Source organism: Notolabrus celidotus, chromosome 23 (assembly GCF_009762535.1).
Source record: "Notolabrus celidotus isolate fNotCel1 chromosome 23, fNotCel1.pri, whole genome shotgun sequence".
Classification (NCBI taxonomy): domain Eukaryota; kingdom Metazoa; phylum Chordata; class Actinopteri; order Labriformes; family Labridae; genus Notolabrus; species Notolabrus celidotus.
In genome coordinates this window covers 1,106,849-1,130,816 of record NC_048294.1, presented here as the reverse complement: position 1 = coordinate 1,130,816, position 23,968 = coordinate 1,106,849, and the positions used below count along the sequence as shown (strand labels likewise).

At 39.4% G+C, this 23,968-nt stretch overlaps 2 protein-coding genes across 3 annotated transcripts in view; one reads left to right on the top strand and one right to left on the bottom strand.

The window, feature by feature from the left end:
* The window catches only part of txk (TXK tyrosine kinase), a 27,322-nt gene extending 11,399 nt beyond the window's left edge, over positions 1 to 15,923 (bottom strand). The window contains exons 1-2 of one of the 2 annotated variants that reach the window (XM_034677063.1): positions 15,763 to 15,923; positions 1,115 to 1,338 (exon numbers count right to left, since the gene is read on the bottom strand). In XM_034677063.1, coding sequence (XP_034532954.1) covers positions 1,115 to 1,127 — 13 coding nt within the window. In that variant the 5' untranslated portion in view covers positions 1,128 to 1,338; positions 15,763 to 15,923. Of the gene's footprint in view, positions 1 to 1,114; positions 1,339 to 7,172; positions 7,190 to 15,762 lie in introns of those variants that run through there. The other variant, XM_034677064.1, reaches the window with a different exon arrangement.
* Positions 5,604 to 23,968, top strand: tec (tec protein tyrosine kinase). The gene is made up of 18 exons (XM_034677062.1): positions 5,604 to 5,733; positions 8,942 to 9,145; positions 9,284 to 9,388; positions 11,091 to 11,172; positions 15,808 to 15,936; positions 16,381 to 16,433; positions 16,579 to 16,817; positions 17,953 to 18,018; positions 18,196 to 18,250; positions 18,672 to 18,754; positions 18,954 to 19,087; positions 19,399 to 19,473; positions 20,155 to 20,326; positions 20,539 to 20,755; positions 20,882 to 20,946; positions 21,183 to 21,301; positions 22,970 to 23,127; positions 23,216 to 23,968. Exons 2-18 carry the CDS (start codon positions 9,008 to 9,010, stop codon positions 23,297 to 23,299), a joined length of 1,974 nt encoding a protein of 657 aa, XP_034532953.1. The 5' UTR covers positions 5,604 to 5,733; positions 8,942 to 9,007; the 3' UTR covers positions 23,300 to 23,968.

Genomic DNA, 23,968 nt, shown 5'->3' with positions numbered 1-23,968 from the left:
TTTATTTTATTCTAAATTTTGAATGTTTTTTTTTTATGAAGTGATGTTGATAAATTAACAAGACATCTATTCTGTCACATGCTGCCCGGATGTTTATGCTGCACTTATCTGCTTTGGAAGTCATATATTGCCTAAAATAGGCTTTAGAAAGGGTCAATTTGACCCACAACACAACAGGAGGGTTAAACTACAGAGCAGCTAGCATAGTCAGAACTCCTGCCTCTGTTTTTATGTCGTCAGAGATTTGTAAGAAGAACAGATGCTTCACTCTGACTCCATTATCACATTAAAACACAGAGAGACGAGTCTTTAAAACTCATAGCTGTACCAGAGAGAGAAACAGAAGTGAAACTTTCACTTCTTCGCTGAGCACTGTTTCTATGAACTCAGCACATCAGCTACTCTGCAGACAGTGTCTCCATTTCTGCAGCTCTGTGTCTCAGTTTCCACCTCTAAGTAGCTTTCTATTAGGAGTCTCAAACCATTCATATTAAACTGACGACTTGATCCAAACTCTCACTTTAACATCTGTTCAATCCTTTAACGACAGTCAGAGAGAGATATCTATGAAACTTCAGAAAGGTTTGAGGGAGATGTCTGGTTTCTAGAGGATCTGAAAGCAACATTGTGTTTGGTTTTCTTCTGTATGGACTCCACAAAGAAGTGGAACTGAAAGGAATCGTACTTAATCAAAATAAAGGAATACACTTGCTGCACGTTTTTGTGTATTTCTCTGCTGATACAAATACAGTGAAAGTCCATTTTCTCCTTTGTCTGGTACTTTTTCTCTTAAAGTGACGGTGTTTGTTTACTTGTTTCACATGTTTACATTTGTTGAATTGGATATTGCCCATTTTTAGCACGCTAACCTGCAGCTTTTCCAAAAAGGAGTATAGTTACTTCCAATAAAGGTGTTTTCAGAACGTCTGCGTGTTAAAATCTGCCTCAGGGTTTAAGCTTGTTGCATTCCGGAAGGTCAAAGGTCACAGAATGTTCGCTCACTGTGTTCAGGAATATCAAAAACATCTACCGGACGGATTCCAGAACATCAAAGTTCCATAAAAGACTCTCCTTGGTTCTCTGATCTTCAGATTGTAAAGGTTCAAACACTTACTTAATTGAATCATGCTGGGATCGTCTTTGAGCTTTCTCTTCTTCCTCCTCCCTTCTCCTCCTCCTCTTCTTCTTCTTCTTCTTCTAACCCGTCTTCAGCTCCAGCTCTTCTTCCTTCAAGCTTTTCGGGGTCGTAGACGGCTCCTCAGCGCTTGGTGTCATCGATGAAAGATGTCGAGATGCTGCAGGTGTGAAGGAGATGAGCGACAGAAGCAGAAGAAGGGACTGAGATAGAGAGAGATAAAGACAGAGGCAGGTGGGAGGAGGGAGGAGGAAGTGAAGAGGGTGAAGGTGAGAAAGAAGTGAAGGAGAGAGAACAAGTGTGATATATCTAACACATCCGCCTCAATCACACAGATGAAATTTGAATCTAAAAACTTTTATACTTAGAACTTAACTACTGGAATAACTTCTCTGATAACACTCGTTCTTTTATATGTGAGCACATAGAGAGAGAGAGAGAGGGGGCGTGTGAGATACAGACAAAGATAGACAGGAAGTGAAAGGATGACGTGAATGAAGCCACAGAGCATCCGCCTCTGTGACAATCTCAAGAAAGAACACACACTCTTTAACACACACTCTTAAACACACATATACACAAAACAAGCATCTTACATAACTCAGGATGAACTTCCTACAGGTCAGAGAGAAACACCAGAAAGCAGCTGAGTTTATCCCATACACCAGGGGTAACCCAAAGTGTGGGTCGGGACCCCCTGGGGGGTCGCAAGACACAAATGGGGGGTCGTGAGATGTCTTAGTTATCTAAAAATAGTACATTCTACCCATTTTAGTAAAAAATATTGACAAAAATAGAAGCAAACCTTGAAATAAAACCTTGAAAATAGAAAATGTAAAGAGTTTTCTGCCTTTCTTTTTGCAAGATGACTCCTAAGTTTAGGATTAGTGAACAGTTAATTATCAAAAGCATCAGTAGCAGCAGGTTCATTCATAACAGCACAGGAAACACAATCATCATGTTATCTCAAGACGCTTTTACAAACAGAGCAGGTCTAGACCACTCTATGGCAAATTATGAACAGAGACCCAACACCAAGACAGGATCAGACTCAGTCTGACCCCACCTTAATCCACCATGAGCATTTCACCTCACAGTATGTAGCTAGTTACAGTGGAGAGGACAAACTTCCTTTAACAGGCAGAAACCTCCAGCAGGACCAGACTCATGTTAGACACACATCGGCTGAGACCGAGTTGGGTCTTGAAAGAGGGATGGAGAAGAGTAAGAGAGAGAGGTGATAGTGATGAGACGAGTAGTAGAGGCTGTTGCTGCTGGAGTCCAGAACGTCCACAACAGGAGGACGTCTACGAGACAAGGGAGCTCAGGGACTCCAGAAAGGTCTATGGTTAGTAACTTTAATGGGACAGGAAGAGTTAAAGTGAGAGACAGGCAGAGAGAGGAGAGAGAGGGAAAGACAGGAGAAGGAAGGAAAGTAAGAAAGGAAGAAGGAAGAAAGAAAGAAAGAAAGGAATGAAAGGAAAATGGAGTAAAAGAGTAAAAGAGAGAAAGAAATAAGGAAGGAAAGAAAGAAAGGAAGAAGGAAGAAAACAGAGAAAGAAGTAAAGAAAGCAAGAAAGTAAAGAAAGAAGAAGACAGAAACTAAGAAGGATGGGGAATGAAAGGAAAGAAAGAAGAAGAAAAGAGAGAAGTAAAGAAAGACAGAATGAAGGGATGAAATAAAGAAGAAAGAAGGAATGAAAGGAAACAGGAACGAAAGATGGAATGAAAGGAACAAGGAATAAAAGAAAGAAAAAAGAAAGAATAAAAGAGAGAAGTAAAGAAAGAAAGAAAGAATGAATTAAATAAAGAAGAAAAAGAAAGAAGGGATGAGAAAGAAAGAAAGAAAGAAAGAAAGAAAGAAAGACCCAAAAAAGGAATCTACAGCAGAGATCCAGAGACAAGGGAGCTCAGGGACTCCAGAAAGGTCTATGGTTAGTAACTTTAATGGGACAGGAAGAGTTAAAGTGAGAGACAGGCAGAGAGAGGAGAGAGAGGGAAAGACAGGATCCCAGTGTGTCAGTCTAAGCCTATAGCAGCATAACTAAGACCTGGTCCAAGCCTGATCCAGCTCTAACTATAAGCTTCATCAAAAAGGAAAGTTTGAAGCCTACTCTTAAAAGTAGAGAGGGGGTCTGCCTCCCGGACCCTGACTGGTAGATGATTCCAAAGGAGAGGGGCCTGATAACTGAAGGCTCTACCTCCCATACTAACACAGCCACATGTTCATATAGGTAGGGTAACTTTCTGCAGACCAGCTAAATGAAGCCACATTAAATCACTTTGAGGGACAGTGGGGGTCACTGGCTGAATAGACTGTATATGAAGTGGACAACATTAAATACCCTGTTGTATCTCCTATCGGACTCTTAATGGGAGCATATGTTCCAAAATGAACCTCAATCATTACTGACTTAAAAATACAGATTACAACCATAAGTGTTTGATTCTATCAAACCTGACTCTTCACATTAAACCAGTGGAACCGCCCCCTGCTGGCTGTTGGAAAGAATGCAGATTCACTATAAAATAAAAGTCAACATGTGTTATCGTGGAACACTATCAGACTATATATTAGCTGTGACAGGTGTGATTACTAAAACACTGTGGGCATAGCCTCATGGGAACTCTTGTCTTATCAAACATGATAAGACAAGTTGTTTTAAAGGGATAGTCCCACTTTTTTTTCCAAGTGTGGTTGTGGGAGATACTCCCGTCTCTTTATTGTAAAACCAGTGAGAGGACCAGAAAGGGGTTTTCAAAAGTCTACTTTGCCAATTTGTTTGTTTGATATTCACAGATACAACACAAACATGTTGTCTCCAATAATACACTTAATATTGACATGTACCACTTTGAAAAAAAATGTACTGTCCCTTTAAGCTAAAGGAAGGGCTGATTTTAAGAATCCAACATAATAATAATTATTATTATGACTTAGTATGTCATTATTATGACTTAGTATCTCATTATTATGACTTAGTATCTCATTATTATGACTTAATATCTCATAATTATGACTTAGTATCTCATAATTATGACTTAATATCTCATTATTATGACTTAATATCTCATTATTATGACTTAATATCTCATTACTATGACTTAGTATCTCATAATTATGACTTAATATCTCATTATAATGACTTAGTATCTCATTATTATGACTTAATATCTCATTATAATGACTTAGTATCTCATTATTATGACTTAATATCTCATTATAATGACTTAGTATCTCATTATAATGACTTAATATCTCATTATTATGACTTAGTATCTCATTATAATGACTTAGTATCTCATTACTATGACTTAGTATCTCATTACTATGACTTAGTATCTCATTATAATGACTTAGTATCTCATTATTATGACTTAGTATCTCATTATTATGACTTAGTATCTCATTATTATGACTTAATATCTCATTACTATGACTTAGTATCTCATAATTATGACTTAATATCTCATTACTATGACTTAGTATCTCATAATTATGACTTAGTATCTCATTACTATGACTTAGTATCTCATTATTATGACTTAGTATCTCATTACTATGACTTAGTATCTCATTACTATGACTTAGTATCTCATTATTATGACTTAGTATCTCATTATAATGACTTAGTATCTCATTATTATGACTTAGTATCTCATTATTATGACTTAATATCTCATTATAATGACTTAGTATCTCATTACTATGACTTAGTATCTCATTATTATGACTTAATATCTCATTATAATGACTTAATATCTCATTACTATGACTTAGTATCTCATAATTATGACTTAGTATCTCATTATTATGACTTAGTATCTCATTATAATGACTTAGTATCTCATTATTATGACTTAGTATCTCATTATTATGACTTAATATCTCATTATAATGACTTAATATCTCATTACTATGACTTAGTATCTCATAATTATGACTTAGTATCTCATTACTATGACTTAGTATCTCATAATTATGACTAAGTATCTCATTACTATGACTTAATATCTCATTACTATGACTTAGTATCTCATTACTATGACTTAGTATCTCATTATAATGACTTAGTATCTCATTATTATGACTTAACTTTTTATTTTTTATTTTTTACTATTCCTAAAAAAAAATATTTATTTTTATTTTTTTATCTTTTCCTAAATTTTTATTTTATTTTATTTATTTATTTTAACTGGCTTCCATAGATTTTAGCAGATTAATAAAATAATAAATTAGGTTATGGATCAAAAAAAAAATTATATATAATTTTTTCTAACGTAAAAAGTCTCAAAAATGTAACATTTTCTACTTTTCTTTCAAACTGATCTGACGAGTCAGGTGATCTGACACACACCACTGCCCTCTGTTCTCTCTCTCTCTCTCTCTCTCTCTCTCTCTCACACACACACACACACACACACACACACACACACACACACACTGTGGGGGAGAGCAGGGAGGAAGTTTCAGTCTGACTGTATGTGTGTGTGTGTGTTCGCCTCCCTCCCTTCATTTCCTGAATCCTCGGATTTACAGCGACGTGGGAAACAAACGCACGTGAAAGAATAATAAAAGGAGCTCGCGACGATGAAAGGTAAGAGAACACCTGAGGAAGGGTCCACGGTGGATTCAGAGTTTCGTTTTAACTGATGTTGTGTAATTATCTGCGCCTGTCAGAGGACTGAACCACCGCGCGTGAGCCCACAGCGACTCAAACTGTAACAACCTGATTATAACTTTTTATCATTACATAGAGACACACAGGAAGGGTCAGCTCTTAAAGGGACAGTACATTCAAAGTATGATAGGAAGCACGGGCTTCTGTTTGTTAGGGTTTGATGTTAAAAATTCACCTGAGAGCAGGTGTCTGTGCTGCATTCAGGGGCTGTCGGACTCTCGGACACCTCGGGAATAACTCACAACTCAACTTTAGTTATATACAGCACTTTATATAAATATAAACATGCAGCCCAAAATGCTTCACAGAAAACAACAGCAATAGGAAAATTATAAAAGGTATGATTATAAATAAAATACTTAAAAATAAAATAAAATCAACACAGTAAATGTAATCAAAATACGTAAGAGTGGAAAGAAAAGTTAAATAAATAGATAAATAAATAATTAAATAAATAAATAAATGTTAAAGCAATGATTATGATAATAATGCAGTCCAGGGCTAAAAATAAATTATTCCAAATTAAAAGCTAGATTAAAAAGGTAAGTCTTAAGTTTACTTTTAAAAACATCCTGAGAAATCTTACCAACATTTTCAACATCTGGCAGCCCTTTTGTGAGAAATGTATTTTATTGGGATAAACCCCTTGAGATGTGCTATCTCGTTTTTGAGGGGGTCCCTTTTCTGATTATCTCGCCCGATTGGACAGAGCTCCTGGACAGTGACTGATTTTACTGCTCACTGCTTACCTCTCTTTTAACATTTGTCTTAAGAAATATTGTGCTAGTGATGCCATGTAGCATAATGTCCTGCAATGTAAGCCCTGTTTTGATTGTTTTTTGATTGTTTTGGGTTGTTTTTCTGCCTTACATTATTCTTTTTTTTTTTATTAGTGATTTTCATGATTGACAAATGTGCAAAAGGACAGTTAAGGACAGTCAAAGTTGTACACAACACATGACAATGAACAGCGGAAAACCAATAGAAAGTATACTGGTAGAGAGTTGGAGGCATTTCAACAAAGTTCAGATGACTGCTGTAAGATTATAATAATAATAATAATAATAATAATAATAATATTAATAATAATAATAATATAATATATAATAATATGATAGTAGCAATTAGAAAGTTGTCAGTTCAAAACGGAGGGGGTAAGAGAAGGAACAAGCAACAAATTTTTTATGAAAATTAATTAATTAATTCAAGTAGAGAGAGAAAGAAGAAAAAAGAGAAAAAAAGGAAGGAAGGAAGGGCGCCCCCATATACATACAAACCTCAGAATTCTGAGATTAAAAGTCAGAATTCTGAGTTTAGGGGCGCTGGTGGCCTAGTGGTCTAAGCGCCCCACTTACAGAGGCTACAGTCCTGGTCGCAGGGGTCGCAGGGGTCGCAGGGGTCGCCGGTTCGACTCCTGGCCATGACCATTTCCTGCATGTCTTCCCCCGCTCTCTACTCCCCACATTTCCTGTCTCTCTTCAGCTGTCCTATAAAATAAAGTCAAAAAGGCCAAAAATATAACTTAAAAAAAAAAAAGGATTCTGAGATTAAAGTCATTTTTTACTTTTTTTTTGACTTTTTTTGACTCTGACTTTATTCTTTATACTCCGTAAAACTTTCTGAAAATCTTAATAAAAACATGGTTTAAAAAAAAAACCACCCAGAGAGCATAAAAACAGAAAGCTCTCTGGCACCGGGTGTCTGTGTGAGACACACGAGGACTGTTTAAAAATAATCACAATAAATCTATTTTTAGTGGAAAAAGAAGAAGTACTAAAGAGAAGTTAAACACCTAAATGCAACATAAATAAACCCAGCTGTCAAAATGTGAGGCTCCTTAGTAAGATCTGTACTTTACTCGAGTATTATTTTTGGGAAATTATTACTTTTACTCCATTTGAAAGACAAATACCATACACTACATTTCTATCAGTGCTCTAGTTACTCACTACTTTATCTTTGAAGTCAGCGGATGAGTTCTCTTTTAGTAAATGGTAAATGGACTTGTAATTATATAGCGCTTTTCTAGTCTGTCTGACCACTCAAAGCGCTTTTACACTACTTGTCACATTCACCCATTCATACTCATTCACTCACTGATGGTAGAGGCTGCTACAGTGAGGGACCATCAGTGTTAATCTCATTAGTTCACATTCACACACTTCTGAACAACAGTGGGAGCAATTTGGGGTTCAGTGTCTTGCTCAAGGACACTTCGGCATGTGACCGCAGGAGCTGGGATCGAACCGCTAACCTTCCGACTGATAGGTGACCGACTCTACCCACTGAGCCAAAGCCGCCCCAGACCAGTTAGCATTTTGGAATCGGTAAATGCGTACGCTCACAAGGCCGATTAGAAAAATAGTCAAAGTCTGGGGTGCTGGTGGCCTAGCGATCTAAGCGCCCCACATACAGAGGCTACAGTCGCCGGTTCGAATCCCGACCACGACCATGTCTTCCATGTCTTCACCCGCTCTCCACTCCCCACACTCCCCTGTCTCTCTTCAGCTGTCCTATCTCATTAAGGAAAAAACTCCCAAAAAACATAACTTTAAAAAAAGTCTTACTTCTGACATGTATCAGTCATGTTTAGACATTACCAGATGTATTTTTCAATATCATGAATTAATGAAAATCCATCTTAAGCATGTTGCTAGCTAAAATAATCATGTGTTAGCTCCTAATTTCATTGTATGCAAGTCACGCAATGACAATAAAGGCATTCTATTCTATTCTATTATTGTGTATGGAATAATGGATGTGATTGTTAAATTGTTGTATTTTATCAAATGCAAAAAAACAAGCAAAATTGGTTATGATGTTAAAACAATAGCTAGCTAAAACTTGACATATTCAGCGCGCTTTGCTGTTACCTGCTTAAGTTCTAACTTAAGTGAGGTTTTAAAGATGACGTATGCTTTAAAGAATTGGACGTATGTTTGGCCGCCTTTATAAGTCAAATTTCATTACAGCCCATCTCCAGCCATCGAGATATTTCAGTCTGAAACAAATGAAACGCTTTGAGTGGGAAAACCAAAACAACCTGCTGAAAGACACTAAAGACGATGTTTCTGAGTGTTCCTCTTAAGGAAACAGTACATCGAAACTCTGCTCATCTCCGTAGCTCACCTTCAGCCTCCTGCCTGCTGACCATACCAGCCAATGGGCTGAGGGCGTGGGCGGGGCCAGGATGAGTGAGGAGCTCTTATTGGAGGAGACGCTCATCAAGCGATCGCAGCAGAAGAAGAGGACGTCGCCGCTGAACTACAAGGAGCGACTGTTCGTCCTCACGAAGAGCCGGCTGACGTACTACGACGGCCGAGCGGAGGTCAGTTTGTGTTTGATGATTACATATTTCAAATTTACAGTTAAAGTTAAATTTTCAGGCTAACTACATGCAAGGCAGGGGTTCATTTCTTTGGCTCAGGATTTGAAAGAAGAAGCTTTCTTTAATTTTTGTCCACAGAAGAAGTTCAGGAGAGGCTGGATCGAGCTGAGCCGGATCAGGTGTGTGGAGATCGTCAAGAATGGAGGAGGAATCATCCCCTGTCAGAACAAATACCCGTTTCAGGTACAGACACTCAAACTGCTCACCTCTGTGACTCTGGACGTCTTTGTTTTTATCAGTAATCAAACAAAAATATTAAATCAGTTTCCTCTAATCAACGCTGGACTTTTTCTGAACATTTGGGGAATTATTTCTTTCTCACACATTGACCCTCCTGTTATGTTCGTTTCTCTAAAACAGCAATAATGTTCCTGGGTCAATTTGACCCAGGGCATATTTAATTATCCAAAAGTGTCAAAACCCCCCAAAAAATCCCAATACATATTTTTTTTAAATCTAATTTTTAACTCCATTACTAACCATTAAAATCAAGATTTAGTCCATTGGTGTTCTTTAATTCTTACAGGTCATGGTTCAATGAGGATAACTCACTCGTTTTTCATTCAAATTAATGTTAAAACTTTGTTTAATGAACATTGGAAAGACCTAAATACCTCAATGAAGCTGCTTGTAGATCTTGAGATCTTTTTTAAATTTTCCTTCTTCATAGACTGTTTCTTTATTTGATCCTTTGAGGCTTCGAGTCCCTTCAAGAGACCGACAACTATATTCAATGAAGAACATGTTCTGATGTTCCTATGTTACATTGTCATATGTGGAGTTTGTTTGTTTTTAAATGTTACTTTTTCATTTGTTTTTGGTATTTTAATTCCTTCTATTATTATTTGTTTGTTTATTTACTTATTTATTATCATATTATTATTTCTATGTGTGTGTATGTGCATGTATGTATATATATGTATTATACTTATTGCTCTTTTGCCTTCTCCAATGATTAATCCTTTATATTCACCTACTCATTGTATTAAAGTTTCACTATATATTTATTTTCCTGCTTAAGTACTTATCAATCTTTTATTTTAACTTATTACCACATATTATTGGCTTGTTTTTTCATTAATTTACTTAAAGGTGCTGTGAGGAACTTTTTTTGTATCGATTCTGGCGCCCCCCTTGTGGACAAAGTGATACCTCTTATCTCTTGTCCTATACATGCAAAAATAGTGTTTTCAACAAAAGCCTCATCCTGTTGTGTTCAACAGTCAACTTTATCAGGCAATGTGATTATTTTCCATGAAAACAGTCAAAAAAAGGCTGTTTCTGAAGTAAGATGTCCATCATCTGGTCTGGCACCTACCCCCCCAGGGCGGTTTCAGGCATTAAAAATGACAACAGAGAAGGTGTCAGTGTTGCTGCTGATGGACTTGTTTGCTATTGAAGGTCATAAAGAGGCATCAGTATCATTTTCAGTCTGTTTCTCAACCAGTTCAAAACTCCTCATAGTGCCTTTAATGTGTTTCTTATGCAAAAACATCACTTCCTTGAATTGTTTGCATTGATCTTTTGTTTGTAATGCGTTAAAATCTAAATAAGAAGATGTTTTAAAAAAAAAAAAAGAAGGCCCTAAATATAAATACAATAGTTTTACATGACATAGAGTTTTCTTTGTTTTATATTTTTATTTTTTATTTTTTATGAAGTGATGTTGATAAATTAACATGACACCTCTTCTGTCACATCCTGCCCACATGCCAAAAAAAGACTTTAAAAAGGGGTCAATTTGACCTGAAACATAACAGGAGGGCTAAAACCCTGCGATACAAAAACATGTACACTCATTTAAACAACTGAAATAAATGCTAATAATTGACTAAAAAATAAACAAACACTTTGTTGTTTTGAACTGGTTTGTGTTTGTGGCTAGGTGGTGTACGACACCAACACTCTGTACGTGTTCACTCCGAGTAACGACAGCAGGAGTCAGTGGGTCCAGAACCTCAAAGAAGGTCAGTCTCTCTTCCAGTCTGTTCCATTCTGTTCTATAGCCGTGTTTTTATTTGACAGATTAACTGTACAGTGATAAGTCTTTGAGTTCATACAGAGCTGTTTTCACACTTCAAAACCACACACCTGAAACTGGTTTTCACAAGTGGGTCAATTTCCCATCAGCCCTTTCTGTTTCCATTGCTGTCAGCTGCTACTTTTAAGTCTGTGGCTATTACCTCTGTGTCTAAGGTGCTTTTGAGTCTCTCAGGGGAATTTAATAACCCTTCCCCCTCTAAGAGTTCTCCTCTGTGTACATTCTTTGTTTTATTTTTTTTAACTTTGTTTATTGGCTTTTTCACAATTACAATAAAAAAAACCTAACATTTCGTGTACAAATGCACAAATAGAGGACATGACACTGGACAGTCAAATTCCCCCCACACTTCAGCTGTAAGGTACAACAGGCTACATAAATCACTTGTATTAGATTTAAAGGAGATCAAGAAAACACAGGGACGTTTACATTCCACCACATGATCAGGTCTGAATACCGCCTCACAGACATACAGTATGTTGCTTTAAGTTGCTGGGAATGACAGTTTCTCTACATATTCAATAAATGGAATCCACGTCTGGTTATATCTTCCAAGTGAACCCTTCAACATAAATCTTAACTTTTCTATTTCAAGGCACATCATGACTTCTTTAAAGGTGACATATTCTGCTCTTTCTCATCAACATATATTGGTCTAAGAGGTCCCCAAAACATGTCTTTAAAGTTTATTGTTCATAAAAACACTTTGAAATCACATTTTCGTCTGCCTGTAAACCCCTCTTTTTCAGCCCTGCTCAGAACAGGCTGTTTTCTGTGTCTGTGGCTTTAAATGAGAATGAGCTCTCTGACCACGCCCCCTCGGGAAGTGGGTGTGTCCTCGGCTGTCCAGCACGTTGATCTAATGTTTACACGTTGGCTGCTTACAGACCTGCGTTACTTCAACCCTCCGAATCTGATCCAGAATCTGATCCTGATGGAGAGGCGCCTGCAGCAGGACCTTTCTGAACCATTGGTCACAGATTTAGTGTTTCTTGTTGTTTTATTTGTCAGCATGTCGACGTGTGTCTTGGTACACAGCTACCAACATGTAGCTATGTGGCTATGCTAACTAGTGCTAGCACTTTTCCATGAAAACTAAAAATCCTCCACTAGATCTTCAAATCTGCAGACGTGGGGAGTCAAAGCGACCTTTGTGTTTATTAAGACAGCCTACAACTAGCATGCCTCCCTCCTAAGCTCCTTGTTAGCACACATGTGTGCAGGGAATGAAAAACGGAGGAGGGGTTGAGTTGTATTTTATACAGTCTATGGGCTGAACAAGCTCCGAGCTCTGACTTCCTGTTACAGACCGGATGGCGTTGTGACGTATGAAAAACACTGAAAACTGAAACGGCTGGTTTCAGCACACATTTACAGAAAGGTGGAGAAATCAGAACAGGGGCAGAATGGATTCTTTTACTTTTCAGGGGGTTTGTAGACAGGGACACAGATTTCAGGGAGAGAACCATTAAAAAGAAGATTTTGCATGATATGTCACCTTTAACTTCCACTGTATAAAGGAGGGAGGATCAGCAGCTTAACCTCCGTGCTTTCAGTGATGTAAACGCAGTTACATAAGAATGGTCGGAAGTTATACCCTGCCTGTTTGCCTGAACACCAAACAATACTCTAAAAGGCTCCGGGTATATTGTTCTCTTACAGTTATATGTCTGCATGTTTTAAAGCTAGTTATTTGGGAGTCATATTTTGAAGCTAACACTCCAGTGTCTTACAGAAAGCTCACACGAGGTAGACTAGCGTTTCGAAACCACTTTATTTACCCCAACTCTAACCTCAAGTCCAAACTTTGTCACTCTCTCTCTCTTCTCTCAGTCAACCACATGATCTAGGCTGTGTGAACCTTCCTCAAAGCCTTGTAGCGTCTTTCAGATCATTGTTTTGGTTTTCTAGCATTCTTCTTCACTGATGTTGTTTACCAGTTTGTTGTTCAAGGGGTTGTGAAGCTAAATACCACAGCCTGTTTAAAACATGGATGTGGTCTTGCTGGCATCAACCACACGTTTCTAAAGCAGAGGATTGAAGCCCAAAGATGGCGGTTGCCAGTTGTGAAATGTTAACTCATGCTTACTTTTGGTTGAACAAGCAAGAGGCAAAGAGGAGGGTACTACCCCTGGTATCTACCGGTCAAAGCGCACGTAGTTCCAGGGTAAAGTTCCTTCGGTGGAAAATGACAAAAGCTCAATGGAGCCTTTACTTAGCTGCCTCAGAGACATAAAAGCCTGGATGTCTTTAAACTTTTTAAACTGTAATGAAAACAAAATGGAAGTTATTGTGTTCGAATCCAGTGCTGCATGTAAGGACAAGATATTGGACCTGGGCTCCCTGCCACCTTACGTGAAACAGTCAGTAACCAGTCTTGGTGTCATAATGGACTGTGATTTTAAATTAGATAAACAAATAAATTCCATTGTCCGATCTTGTTTTTATCACTTGAGGCTTTTATCTAAGATTGATTTTATCTTTTAATGATTTTGAAAGTTATACATGCTTTTATTTGGACTCATCTGGATGACTGTAACGCCCTTTATGTCAGCGTTAACCCGGCCTCCCTGGCACGCCTTCAGCTAGTTCAGAATGCTGCTGCTTGTCTTTTAACCCAGCACCAGAGTAGCATCATGCTAACAGAGCTAACACCGGACACGAACGCCACATTGGAAGGAGTTCACCTGCTGTGGGCGGACAGGATACAGGAGAGCCAGACTGAACTAACTGGGGAAGAAGGCCAGCTCAGTCCTGGACCCTGTGGAGGTGGTGGCTGACAGGAGAATTATGGCCAAGCTGTCGTCTCTGATGAACATTTCTTTTCTATATATATTCTTGTTGAAATTCTTCTTTTTGTTTGCTGCTGTGACTCCATGAATTTCCCCGTTGTGGGACGAATAAAGGAGTATCTTATCTTATCATATCTTAACTGGCACCCGTAAGCGAGAGCACATAACCCCCATCCTCGCCTCCCTCCACTGGCTCCCTGTTCATTTCAGGATTTAAGATTTTATTGTTTGTTTTTAAATCTTTAAGTGGAGTAGCTGGACAGTACATCACCGACCTCCTGCAAAGCTACACTCCTGCAAGGTCTTTGAGGTCTACAGAACAGCAGCTTCTTGTGGTCCCTAAGACCAGGCTGAAAACCAGGGGTGGCCGTGCCTTCTCGGCAGTGGCCCCCAAACTGTGGAACGAGCTGCCCCCCCATGTTAGACTGTCCCCAACATTACTGACTTTTAGATCCTGCCTTAAAATATATATTTTACTCCTTGGCTTTTAACCCAGTTTGAGAGTTGTGTGGTCTCTGTCTCTGGATTTGTATTTGCTCTTCTTGTGTTTTTATTCTTTTTAAGTGTCTTATTTCTTTTATCATGATTCTTTTACTTTATTCTGTTTGATTTTCTGACAGCGTTTTATGTTCTGTGTGTTTTAACTTATTTCACCTCACTGTGCAGCACTTTGCTAAACTTGATTGTTTTTTTTAAATGTGCTTTATAAATAAAGTGGATTGAATTGGATTGGAAAAAAACGCCTTAAATAGAAGCTAGCACCAGTGAAGTTTGCTTGTGTATTAGTGATGGGAATTCCGGCTCTTTTTACAGAGCCGGTTCTTTTGGCTCGGCTCACTACAAAGAGCCGGCTCTTTCGGCTCCCAAGTGGCTCCTCAGATTTTTTCTTGTTTGAATGACTGTATTACCTAAAATAATGTTAAATTATATGTAAAATGAATTACTAATGTAAAAAACATACATTATATGAAATGTGCATCATTTAAAAGGCTTTATTTATATTCTCAACATGGAGCAGAGTTCTACAGAAATTAAATTATAAAGTACAAAAAACATGACTCATCATAATTAGACAAAAAGGTCCAATCTCTGATTGTCTGTATATTATTTATAAACTTTTAAACACCTTCATTAACAGCAGGTTACCTTGACTGTCTTTATTCTTCACTTATTGCACTGATGGATAAACACTGCTAATGTCCATGACCTGGATGACTGAGAACCTTCACAGACAGATCTAATGTGCCTTTGCAAGTTTTTTGTGGAGCCTGATTGATGACACTTTCACCTTGCAGTCTTCCCTCTGCCGTTGAACAGTCTATGCCTTTTAAATGTGTCTAAAGTTTTCTGTGTTTTCTACAGTCACTCGTTTTCTCACCTTTCCAGTGCGTTCTCTCTGTCAACCATGTTCTCCCTCTCGTCTCCCTCCTGTTGGTGTGCTCACTGTGCTGTCTGTGTCTCTGACCCATCCCCTCCCCGTTCTGCTCAATGTAGACACGTGATTGGTCAAGACGCCACCATGTCTTGACCAATCACGTGAGGCTTTCACAGAAAAAGACGAGGAAAAAAAACAAAAACGGCTCCCAGTCAGGAACCGGCTCCCGTCGTTCACTTCAAAGAGCCGGCTCTTAGAGCCGGATCGTTCGCGATCGACACATCACTATTGTGTATGCTGCCCCCTAGTGGCCTTAAAGAAACAGCAGAATAAAGATAAAGATTCTTACTGTGTGGAGACTTCATTCCTCTTGGACCCTTTTCTTTTTGTGCAGAGATCAAAGACAATCTGGTCATCATGACGAAGTTCCATCCTCAGTTCTGGCAGGAGGGGGCGTGGCTTTGCTGTCGTCAGGCGGAAAAACAGGCACTGGGCTGCGAGGAGTACAACCTGTTTGGAGACAGTAAGAGACTCCATTTCTACCTGTTGGTGTTCACTTTACTCTGTTATGACTGGTTAGCAGTATGCATGCAGTACTACAGTGTGAAATACAACCTTATATAATAATATTTGATCACTCTTTTGGGCTTTTTAAGGCTCAAAATGTTGGTTTTAAGATTGATATAGATCTCTGTTGTGTATTTCTTTCAGTGCAGAACCTAAAAGTCTTGATTCACCGAGCGTGAAAGAAAAACAGGAAGCGGGAGTGGAAACTCTAAAGAAAACCGTTAGCTGATTCATTCAGACGTATGATCGCTGCAGCAGCATGATTATCTTCAGTTCTTTAACAACAATGTTACGCAAGAATTCAACAGAGTAGTGTTCACACAGTGAGAGGTCAAAGGTCACATGGATGTCAGGTCATTAAAATGAAGACGAATGTTAAAAAAGTCTTTCTTGTTTTCAGTCTCCAGAAAACCTTTACCCCCGATTCCTGGAGAGCAGAGTAAAAACGAGAGGGTGACTGCAACCACACACACACACACACACACACACACACACACACACACACACACACACACACACACACACACACACACACACACACGATTAATATTTAAACCCTAGTGAAAACCTAAAATTTGTCTCGTCCTGAACCCATCAGCGTCGCCCGGCTCCACCCCCACCTCAGGCTGGTCAAGACGATGACGTTAAAGAAGAGGATGATGACGAAGAAGAAGAAGAAAAGGAGGAGGAGGAGGAGGAGGAAGAGGAGGAGATGGTGGTAGCACTGTACGACTTTACGGCTACTGAGGCACCCGACCTGAGCCTGGTGAAAGGAGGCGAGTACGTCATCCTGGATAAACGTGACGCCAACTGGTACAAGGCGCGAAACGTGTACGGGTGAGTGTGGAGAAAGATGCTAAAGTCCACTTCAGGTGCTTTAAAGGTGACATATTCTGCTCTTTCTCATCAACATATATTGGTCTAAGAGGTCCCCAAAACATGTCTTTAAAGTTTATTGCTCATAAAAACACTTTGAAATCAGATTCTGGTCTGCCTGTAAACCCCTCTTTTTCAGCCCTGCTCAGAACAGGCTGTTTTCTGTGTCTGTGCCTTTAAATGAGAATGAGCTCTCTGACCACGCCCTCTCAGGAAGTGGGTGTGGCCTCGGCCGTCCAGCACGTTGATCTAATGTTTACATGTTGACTGAATATACACGGCTGCTCACAGACCCACGTTACTTCAACCCTCTGAATCTGATCCAGAATCTGATCCTGACAGAGAGGCGCCTGCAGCAGGTACTTTCTGGATTGGTCATAGATTTAGTGTTTCTTGTTGTTTTATATATCAGCATGTCGACGTGTGTCTTGGTACACAGCTACCAACATGTATTTATGTGGCTATGCTAACTAGCGCTAGCACTTTTCCATGAAAACTAAAAATCATCCACTAGATCTTCAAATCTGCAGACGTGGGGAGTAAAACCGACCTTTGTGTTTATTAAGACAGCCTACAACTAGCATGCCTCCCTCCTAAGCTCCTTGTTAGCACACATGTGTGCAGGGAATGAAAAACGGAGGAGGGGTTGAGTTGTATTTTATACAGTCTATGGGCTGAACAAGCTCCGAGCTCTGACTTCCTGTTACAGACCGGATGGCGTTGTGAAAATGAAAATCACTGAAAACTGAAACGGCTGGTTTCAGCACACATTTACAGAAAGGTGGAGAAATCAGAACAGGGGCAGAATGGAGTCTTTGACTTTTCAGGGGGTTTGTAGACAGGGACACAGATTTCAGGGAGAGAACCATTAAAAAGTCAATTTTGAATGATATGTCACCTTAAAAAAAGGAGGTGCTAAGAAACATCTGAATATGAGGTGTGTGATCAGGTTGTTCAAGTTTCGACCAATCAGAAGTCCAGATGGACAGAATGTGGCGTTCAGGTTTGTTGGTGGTAATCTGTGGAGTGGTTGTTTTGGTGTGTGTTCTCGCTCCCTCAGTGTTCTGACGCTGTCTCCTCTGTGTTTGTGTGACAGTGAGGAAGGCTACATCCCGAGTAATTACGTGACAGAGAAGAAATCCGGAAACCTGGAGCAGTTTGTGTGAGTTTGTTAATCATTGTACTCTGAATCAACAGAGTTCAGGAATCTCTACAGGTTTAATCAGCGAGGATCTCTCTGCAGACTGAGGACAAACACTTCTTTAATTCAGTCGTTGGATCACAGACACTTATAGTTTTTATTCTGACTATGTGTTGATGATATAATCTTGTTGTGTAGTTGGTACAGTAAACAAGTGAACCGGAACAAAGCAGAAGAGCTGCTGAGAAAAGAGGTGAGCTTTATTCCCTCCATATTTCTGTCTTTTTTTCTTGTTAAATTACTTCTTCTATTTTCTTTCCCTCCTTTTCTTTGGTCTGTTCTTTCTTTCTTTCTTTTTACATTCTTCTGTCCTCCTGTAGTCTCTTTTTGACCTATGACCTTATAAGTATTGTTGAACACACTCTTATTGCAGTTCCTTGAGTGTCCACTAGAGCAGTGGTTCTCAAAGTGGGGTCCTTCTTATTATAAGAACATTTTCCACTAATATTTATTTACATTAAAAAAAAACACAAAACTTTTAATAGCATCAGAACTTTTCGGCAACAAAAGTGATTTCATTAGACAAATATTAAATTTTAAAGTCATGTGAAATCAAATTTTAAAACCTCATGTCGCTTATTACCTTGTGTTTGTCTCTGTGGCGCCCCCTGCAGGACAAAGAGGGAAGCTTCATTGTGAGAGACTCGAGCACTGCAGAAACCTACACCGTCTCTCTCTATGCCAAGTCTGTTGCGGGGTAAACACACACACACACACACACACACACACACACACACACACACACACACACACACACACACACACACACACATTGTGTTCATATTCAGTCTACAATTTCATTTGAGTTATTTTACAGTAAATAAAAAAGCTGTCTTATGTGTTGTTGTGTTGTTTTGTGTTGTTGTGTTGTTTTGTGTTGTGTTGTGTGATTGCAGGGATGGCCAATCTGTTATAAAACATTACCACATCAAGGTGACACAAAGCTCACCTCCACAGTATTACCTGGCAGAGAAACACCTCTTCAACTCCATCCCCGACCTCATCGAGTACCACAAACACAACGCAGCAGGTAAACAACGCAAAAAAAATAAGCTGCTAAAACAGGAAACCAAGTCCCCCGAACTGCAGTTCCTTGAGTGTCCACTAGAGGGTGGCCCCAAAAGGGAGTCAGTCTCCATAGAGCCCCATGTTAAAATGTTCAATTTTACAGCCTTGTTTTGAATTATTTTTATAACATGTTTGAAACTTTCATATTTTATAACTTGAAGATAGTAAAAAAAGTCTTTATGTGATTATCTAAACTATCCAAGGTTTTACTTGAATGTGCATTTATTTAACATTTGTCCATCTGTCCTGTTGTTTCCTGTCTGTCTGTCTCAGGTCTGGTTGCCAGATTAAGGTACCCTGTAGGGAAACAGGACAAGTCTGCCCCGTCCACTGCTGGCTTCAGCTACGGTGAGTCAGATTGAGCATTTTTGTACCCGTTTATTTCCCTCTATCCCTCTCTCTCTCTTCATCCCTCTCTCTCTCTTCATCTCTCTGTATCCCTCTCTCTCTTTGTCTTCATTTCTGTATCCCTCTATCCCTCTTCCTCTATATCTGTTTCTCTCTCTCTCTTTCTCTCTTTCTATCTCTCTTTATCTCCTTATCTCTCTCTTTCTCTTTTTCCCTCTATCCCTCAATCTTTATCTCTCTCTCTCTCTCTTTCTTCTTCTCCCTCTATCCATCTCTCTCTCTCTCTCTCTCTCTCTCTCTCTGTATCCCTCTCTCTCTTTCTTCTTGTCCCTCTATCCCTCTCTCCAACACGGTCTCAGCAGATGTGTGTCTAACATGAGTCTGGTCCTGCTGGAGGTTTCTGCCTGTTAAAGGAAGTTTGTCCTTGCCACTGTAACTTGCTAAATGCTGCAAAGTGCTCTGCTCATGGTGGATTAAGATGAGATCAGACTGAGTCCTGTCTGGAAGATGGGACTGGATCTGATCCGGTCTTGATGTTGGGTCTTTGTTGATAATAGAACATAGAGTACGGTCTAGACCGGCTCTGTTTGGAAAGAGTCTGAGGAGAACGTTTGTTGGGATTTGGTGTTGTATCAATAAAGACTGATTGATTCCTCCTCTCCTCTTCTTTCCACCCTCCAGAGAAGTGGGAGATCAACCCCAGTGAGCTGACCTTCATGAAGGAGATGGGCAGCGGGCAGTTCGGTCTTGTGAGGCTGGGAAAGTGGAGGGCTCAGCACAAAGTGGCCATCAAGGCCATCAGAGAGGGGGCCATGTATGAGGAGGACTTCATCGAGGAGGCCAAAGTCATGATGTAAGGATGGAGGAGAGACGGAGGGGTTTTAAACAAGGAAGAGACACACCTCCACATTATTTGCCTTCCTTTGCCTCCCTCTGCTGGAGACTTGTGGTAACTGCACCAACAGAAGAGGAGGCCTGTTACTGCAAAAACTTTCTCTCAACACCAGAAGTCTAAACTTTGAAACCACACCAGTAAAAGTTAATATATCCTTACCTGTTTTCCAGGAGACTGTCTCACCCCAAACTGGTGCAGCTGTACGGCGTGTGCAGCCAGCAGAAGCCCATTTACATCGTCACAGAGTTCATGGCGCTCGGCTGTCTGCTGAACTTCCTCAGGCAGCAGCGGGGCCGGTTCAGCCTGGGCTCCCTGCTGAGTATCTGCCTGGATGTGAGCGAAGGGATGGAGTACTTGGAGGCCAACAGCTTCATCCACAGAGATCTGGTAACTGCTGGTTTAACATCCCAGGACTGGTTCTTTGTTTTTACCTCCTTCCCAGGATTGATGTGTGAAGTGATGTGAAATAGACTTCTTCCTGGATCTCTCTTCATGGTTTCTCCTCTTGTGCAGGCTGCAAGAAACTGTCTGGTGAATGACTCTCTGGTTGTCAAGGTGGCCGACTTCGGCATGGCAAGGTACGAATTCATCTCAACACATTTACACTCGTAGACTGTTTAAAAGAGAAGTGGGCGTGGTCACAATGACATCATCTGCACTTATGAGGCTCTTTTGGTAGCCAGATTGGGAGGCTAAGTTTGGCTAGCAAAAGACGTCTTATAACAATGAGTATCTACAGACCTGCTGACTTACAATTGGAAGTAGTACCTTGAAAATAGTTCTCGTTTTTTAATAGTTGTTTCCTGTTTTTCAGGTACGTGTTAGACGACCAGTACACCAGCTCGTCCAGTGCCAAGTTTCCTGTGAAGTGGTCGGCTCCTGAAGTCTTTAACTACAGAAAGTACAGCAGCAAGTCAGACGTCTGGTCGTACGGTGGGTGAACTTCAACATCAGGTTCCATCTGACAGACTGAAGGAACCTTAGGACCTGGGAATAATGAATAAAAGAAGGAAGGAAAGAAGGAAAGAAAGAAAGAAAGACAGCAGAAAGGAATGAAAGGAAAAATGTATAAAAGAAGGAAGGAAGGAAGGAAAGAAAGAAAGAAAGAAAGAAAGGAAAAATGTATAAAAGAAGGAAGGAAGGAAGGAAGGAAGGAAGGAAGGAAGGAAAGAAAGAAAGAAAGAAAGAAAGAAAGAAAGAAAGAAAGAAAGAAAGGAAAAATGAATAAAAGAAGAAAGGAAGGAAGGAAAGAAAGAAAGAAAGAAAGAAAGAAAGACAGCAGAAAGGAATGAAAGGAAAAATGTATAAAAGAAGGAAGGAAGGAAGGAAAGAAAGAAAGAAAGGAAAAATGAATAAAAGAAGGAAGGAAGGAAAGAAAGAAAGAAAGGAAAAATGTATAAAAGAAGGAAGGAAGGAAGGAAAGAAAGAAAGAAAGGAAAAATGAATAAAAGAAGGAAGGAAGGAAAGAAAGGAATGAAAGAAAAAATGTATAAAAGAAGGAAGGAAGGAAGGAAAGAAAGAAAGAAAGAAAGGAAAAATGTATAAAAGAAGGAAGGAAAGAAAGAAAGAAAGAAAGAAAGAAAGAAAGAAAGGAAAAATGAATAAAAGAAGAAAGGAAGGAAGGAAAGAAAGAAAGAAAGAAAGAAAGAAAGGAAGAAAGAAAGAAAGAAAGGAAGAAAGAGAGGAAGAAAGAAGAAATGAATGGAAGTAAAAAAAAAAAAAAGCGATAGAAAGAAGGAAAGAAAGAAAGGAAAAATGAATAAAAGAAAGAAAGAAAGAGTAAGAAGAAAAGAATGGAAGGAAAAAACGAAAGAGCGACAGAAAGAAAGAAAGAAAGAAAGAAAGAAAGAAAGAAAGAAAGGAAAAATTAATAAAAGAAGGAAAGAAAGAAAGAAAGAAAGAAAGGAAAAATGTATAAAAGAAGGAAGGAAGGAAGGAAGGAAGGAAAGAAAGAAAGAAAGAAAGAAAGAAAGGAAAAATGAATAAAAGAAGAAAGGAAGGAAGGAAAGAAAGAAAGAAAGAAAGAAAGAAAGAAAGGAAGAAAGAAAGAAAGAAAGGAAGAAAGAGAGGAAGAAAGAAGAAATGAATGGAAGTAAAAAAAAAAAAGCGATAGAAAGAAGGGAAAAATGAATAAAAGAAAGAAAGAAAGAGTAAGAAGAAAAGAATGGAAGGAAAAAACGAAAGAGCGACAGAAAGAAAGAAAGAAAGAAAGAAAGGAAAAATTAATAAAAGAAGGAAAGAAAGAAAGGGGGCAACAGGAAAGAAGGAATGAAAGATTGAAAGATGGAAAGAAGGAATGAAAGAAAGAATCTACAGCAGAGATCCAGAGGAACCTACGAGACAAGGGAGCTCAGGGACTCCAGATAAAGGACTATGGTTAGTAACTTTTGTGAAACGCAGACGGGGGAAGTTCAGGTATTTGGAATGACTTTCGTGGTTCTTCAAACTTCACTGGACTGAATTTTTTTTTCAATTCCTTGAAAAGTAGTTCCTGGTCTTCTAAGTTGAAGGGTGGGAACCGACTTCTTCACTTCCTGTTTCAGAGGAACCTGATCCTCAAACTCCGGTCTCTGCTCAGTAACCTGTTGTTGGTGTTTCCAGGTGTGTTGATGTGGGAGGTCTTCTCGGAGGGTCGCATGCCATTCGAACAGAGTCAGAACCATGAAGTGGTTACCTTGGTAACTAATGGTCATCGACTCTATCGGCCCAAATTGGCCACGCCCCTCATCTATGACATCATGGAGCTTTGTTGGCTGGAGGTGAGAGCTGTGTGTTTACATTACCTTCTTTTAACCGGTCTACGTAGAGACTCTCAAACTCTCCTCCTCTGTGTTCCCTCGTTCTCAGAACCAAGAAAAGCGTCCGTCGTTCTCGGAGCTCAGCATGAAGATCTCCGACGCTCTCGAGGGCGACGCCCCGCCCACAAACTGATCAACTGACCAATCAGGCGCTTCCACCGCTCACGTCGAGAATTCACTTTGTGGTACCAGAACCTTCAAGAACTGACCAATGACACGGAAGGATATGACCAATGACAACAACTGGAGTCCAATTATTGACCAATCACAGCACAGCTGGCCTGATAGCTGACAAACGTGAAGCTGCTGCTCTCGTGGGATTGTGTGTTCTTCTGTGTTTTTATGACTTTGACTACAACATGAACTGACAGAGAAGAAGGAAGCATAAAATCTGTCATGGTGGACACGTCCGCTCAATCGTGATTGTCTTCTTCGTGCGCCATAATCCACCCAGACATCTTTGAGTCTGCATCAGTGTTTCCTCTCAGGCATACAGTCAGATATCTATCAGTGAAAAAGATGCATTATCAGGTCACAACACGTTACATAGAGCTAAACTCTTCAAGACAAGACTCAGAATCAGACATGTCAGGAATCTCATCAGCTCATCGCAACAAATCCTGTCTCTGATTGTTTCATTGCTCTGGTGCTAATCTGGAATTTCGGTCATCACTTCATCTTTAATATGAAATAAATACGGTAGAAATCATTCAATCCTTTTTCTAATATGAGTACATGTTACACAGGATGTCCTTCATAACCTTCATTCACACATTTCAATAAAATAAAAGAGTTAAAAAAG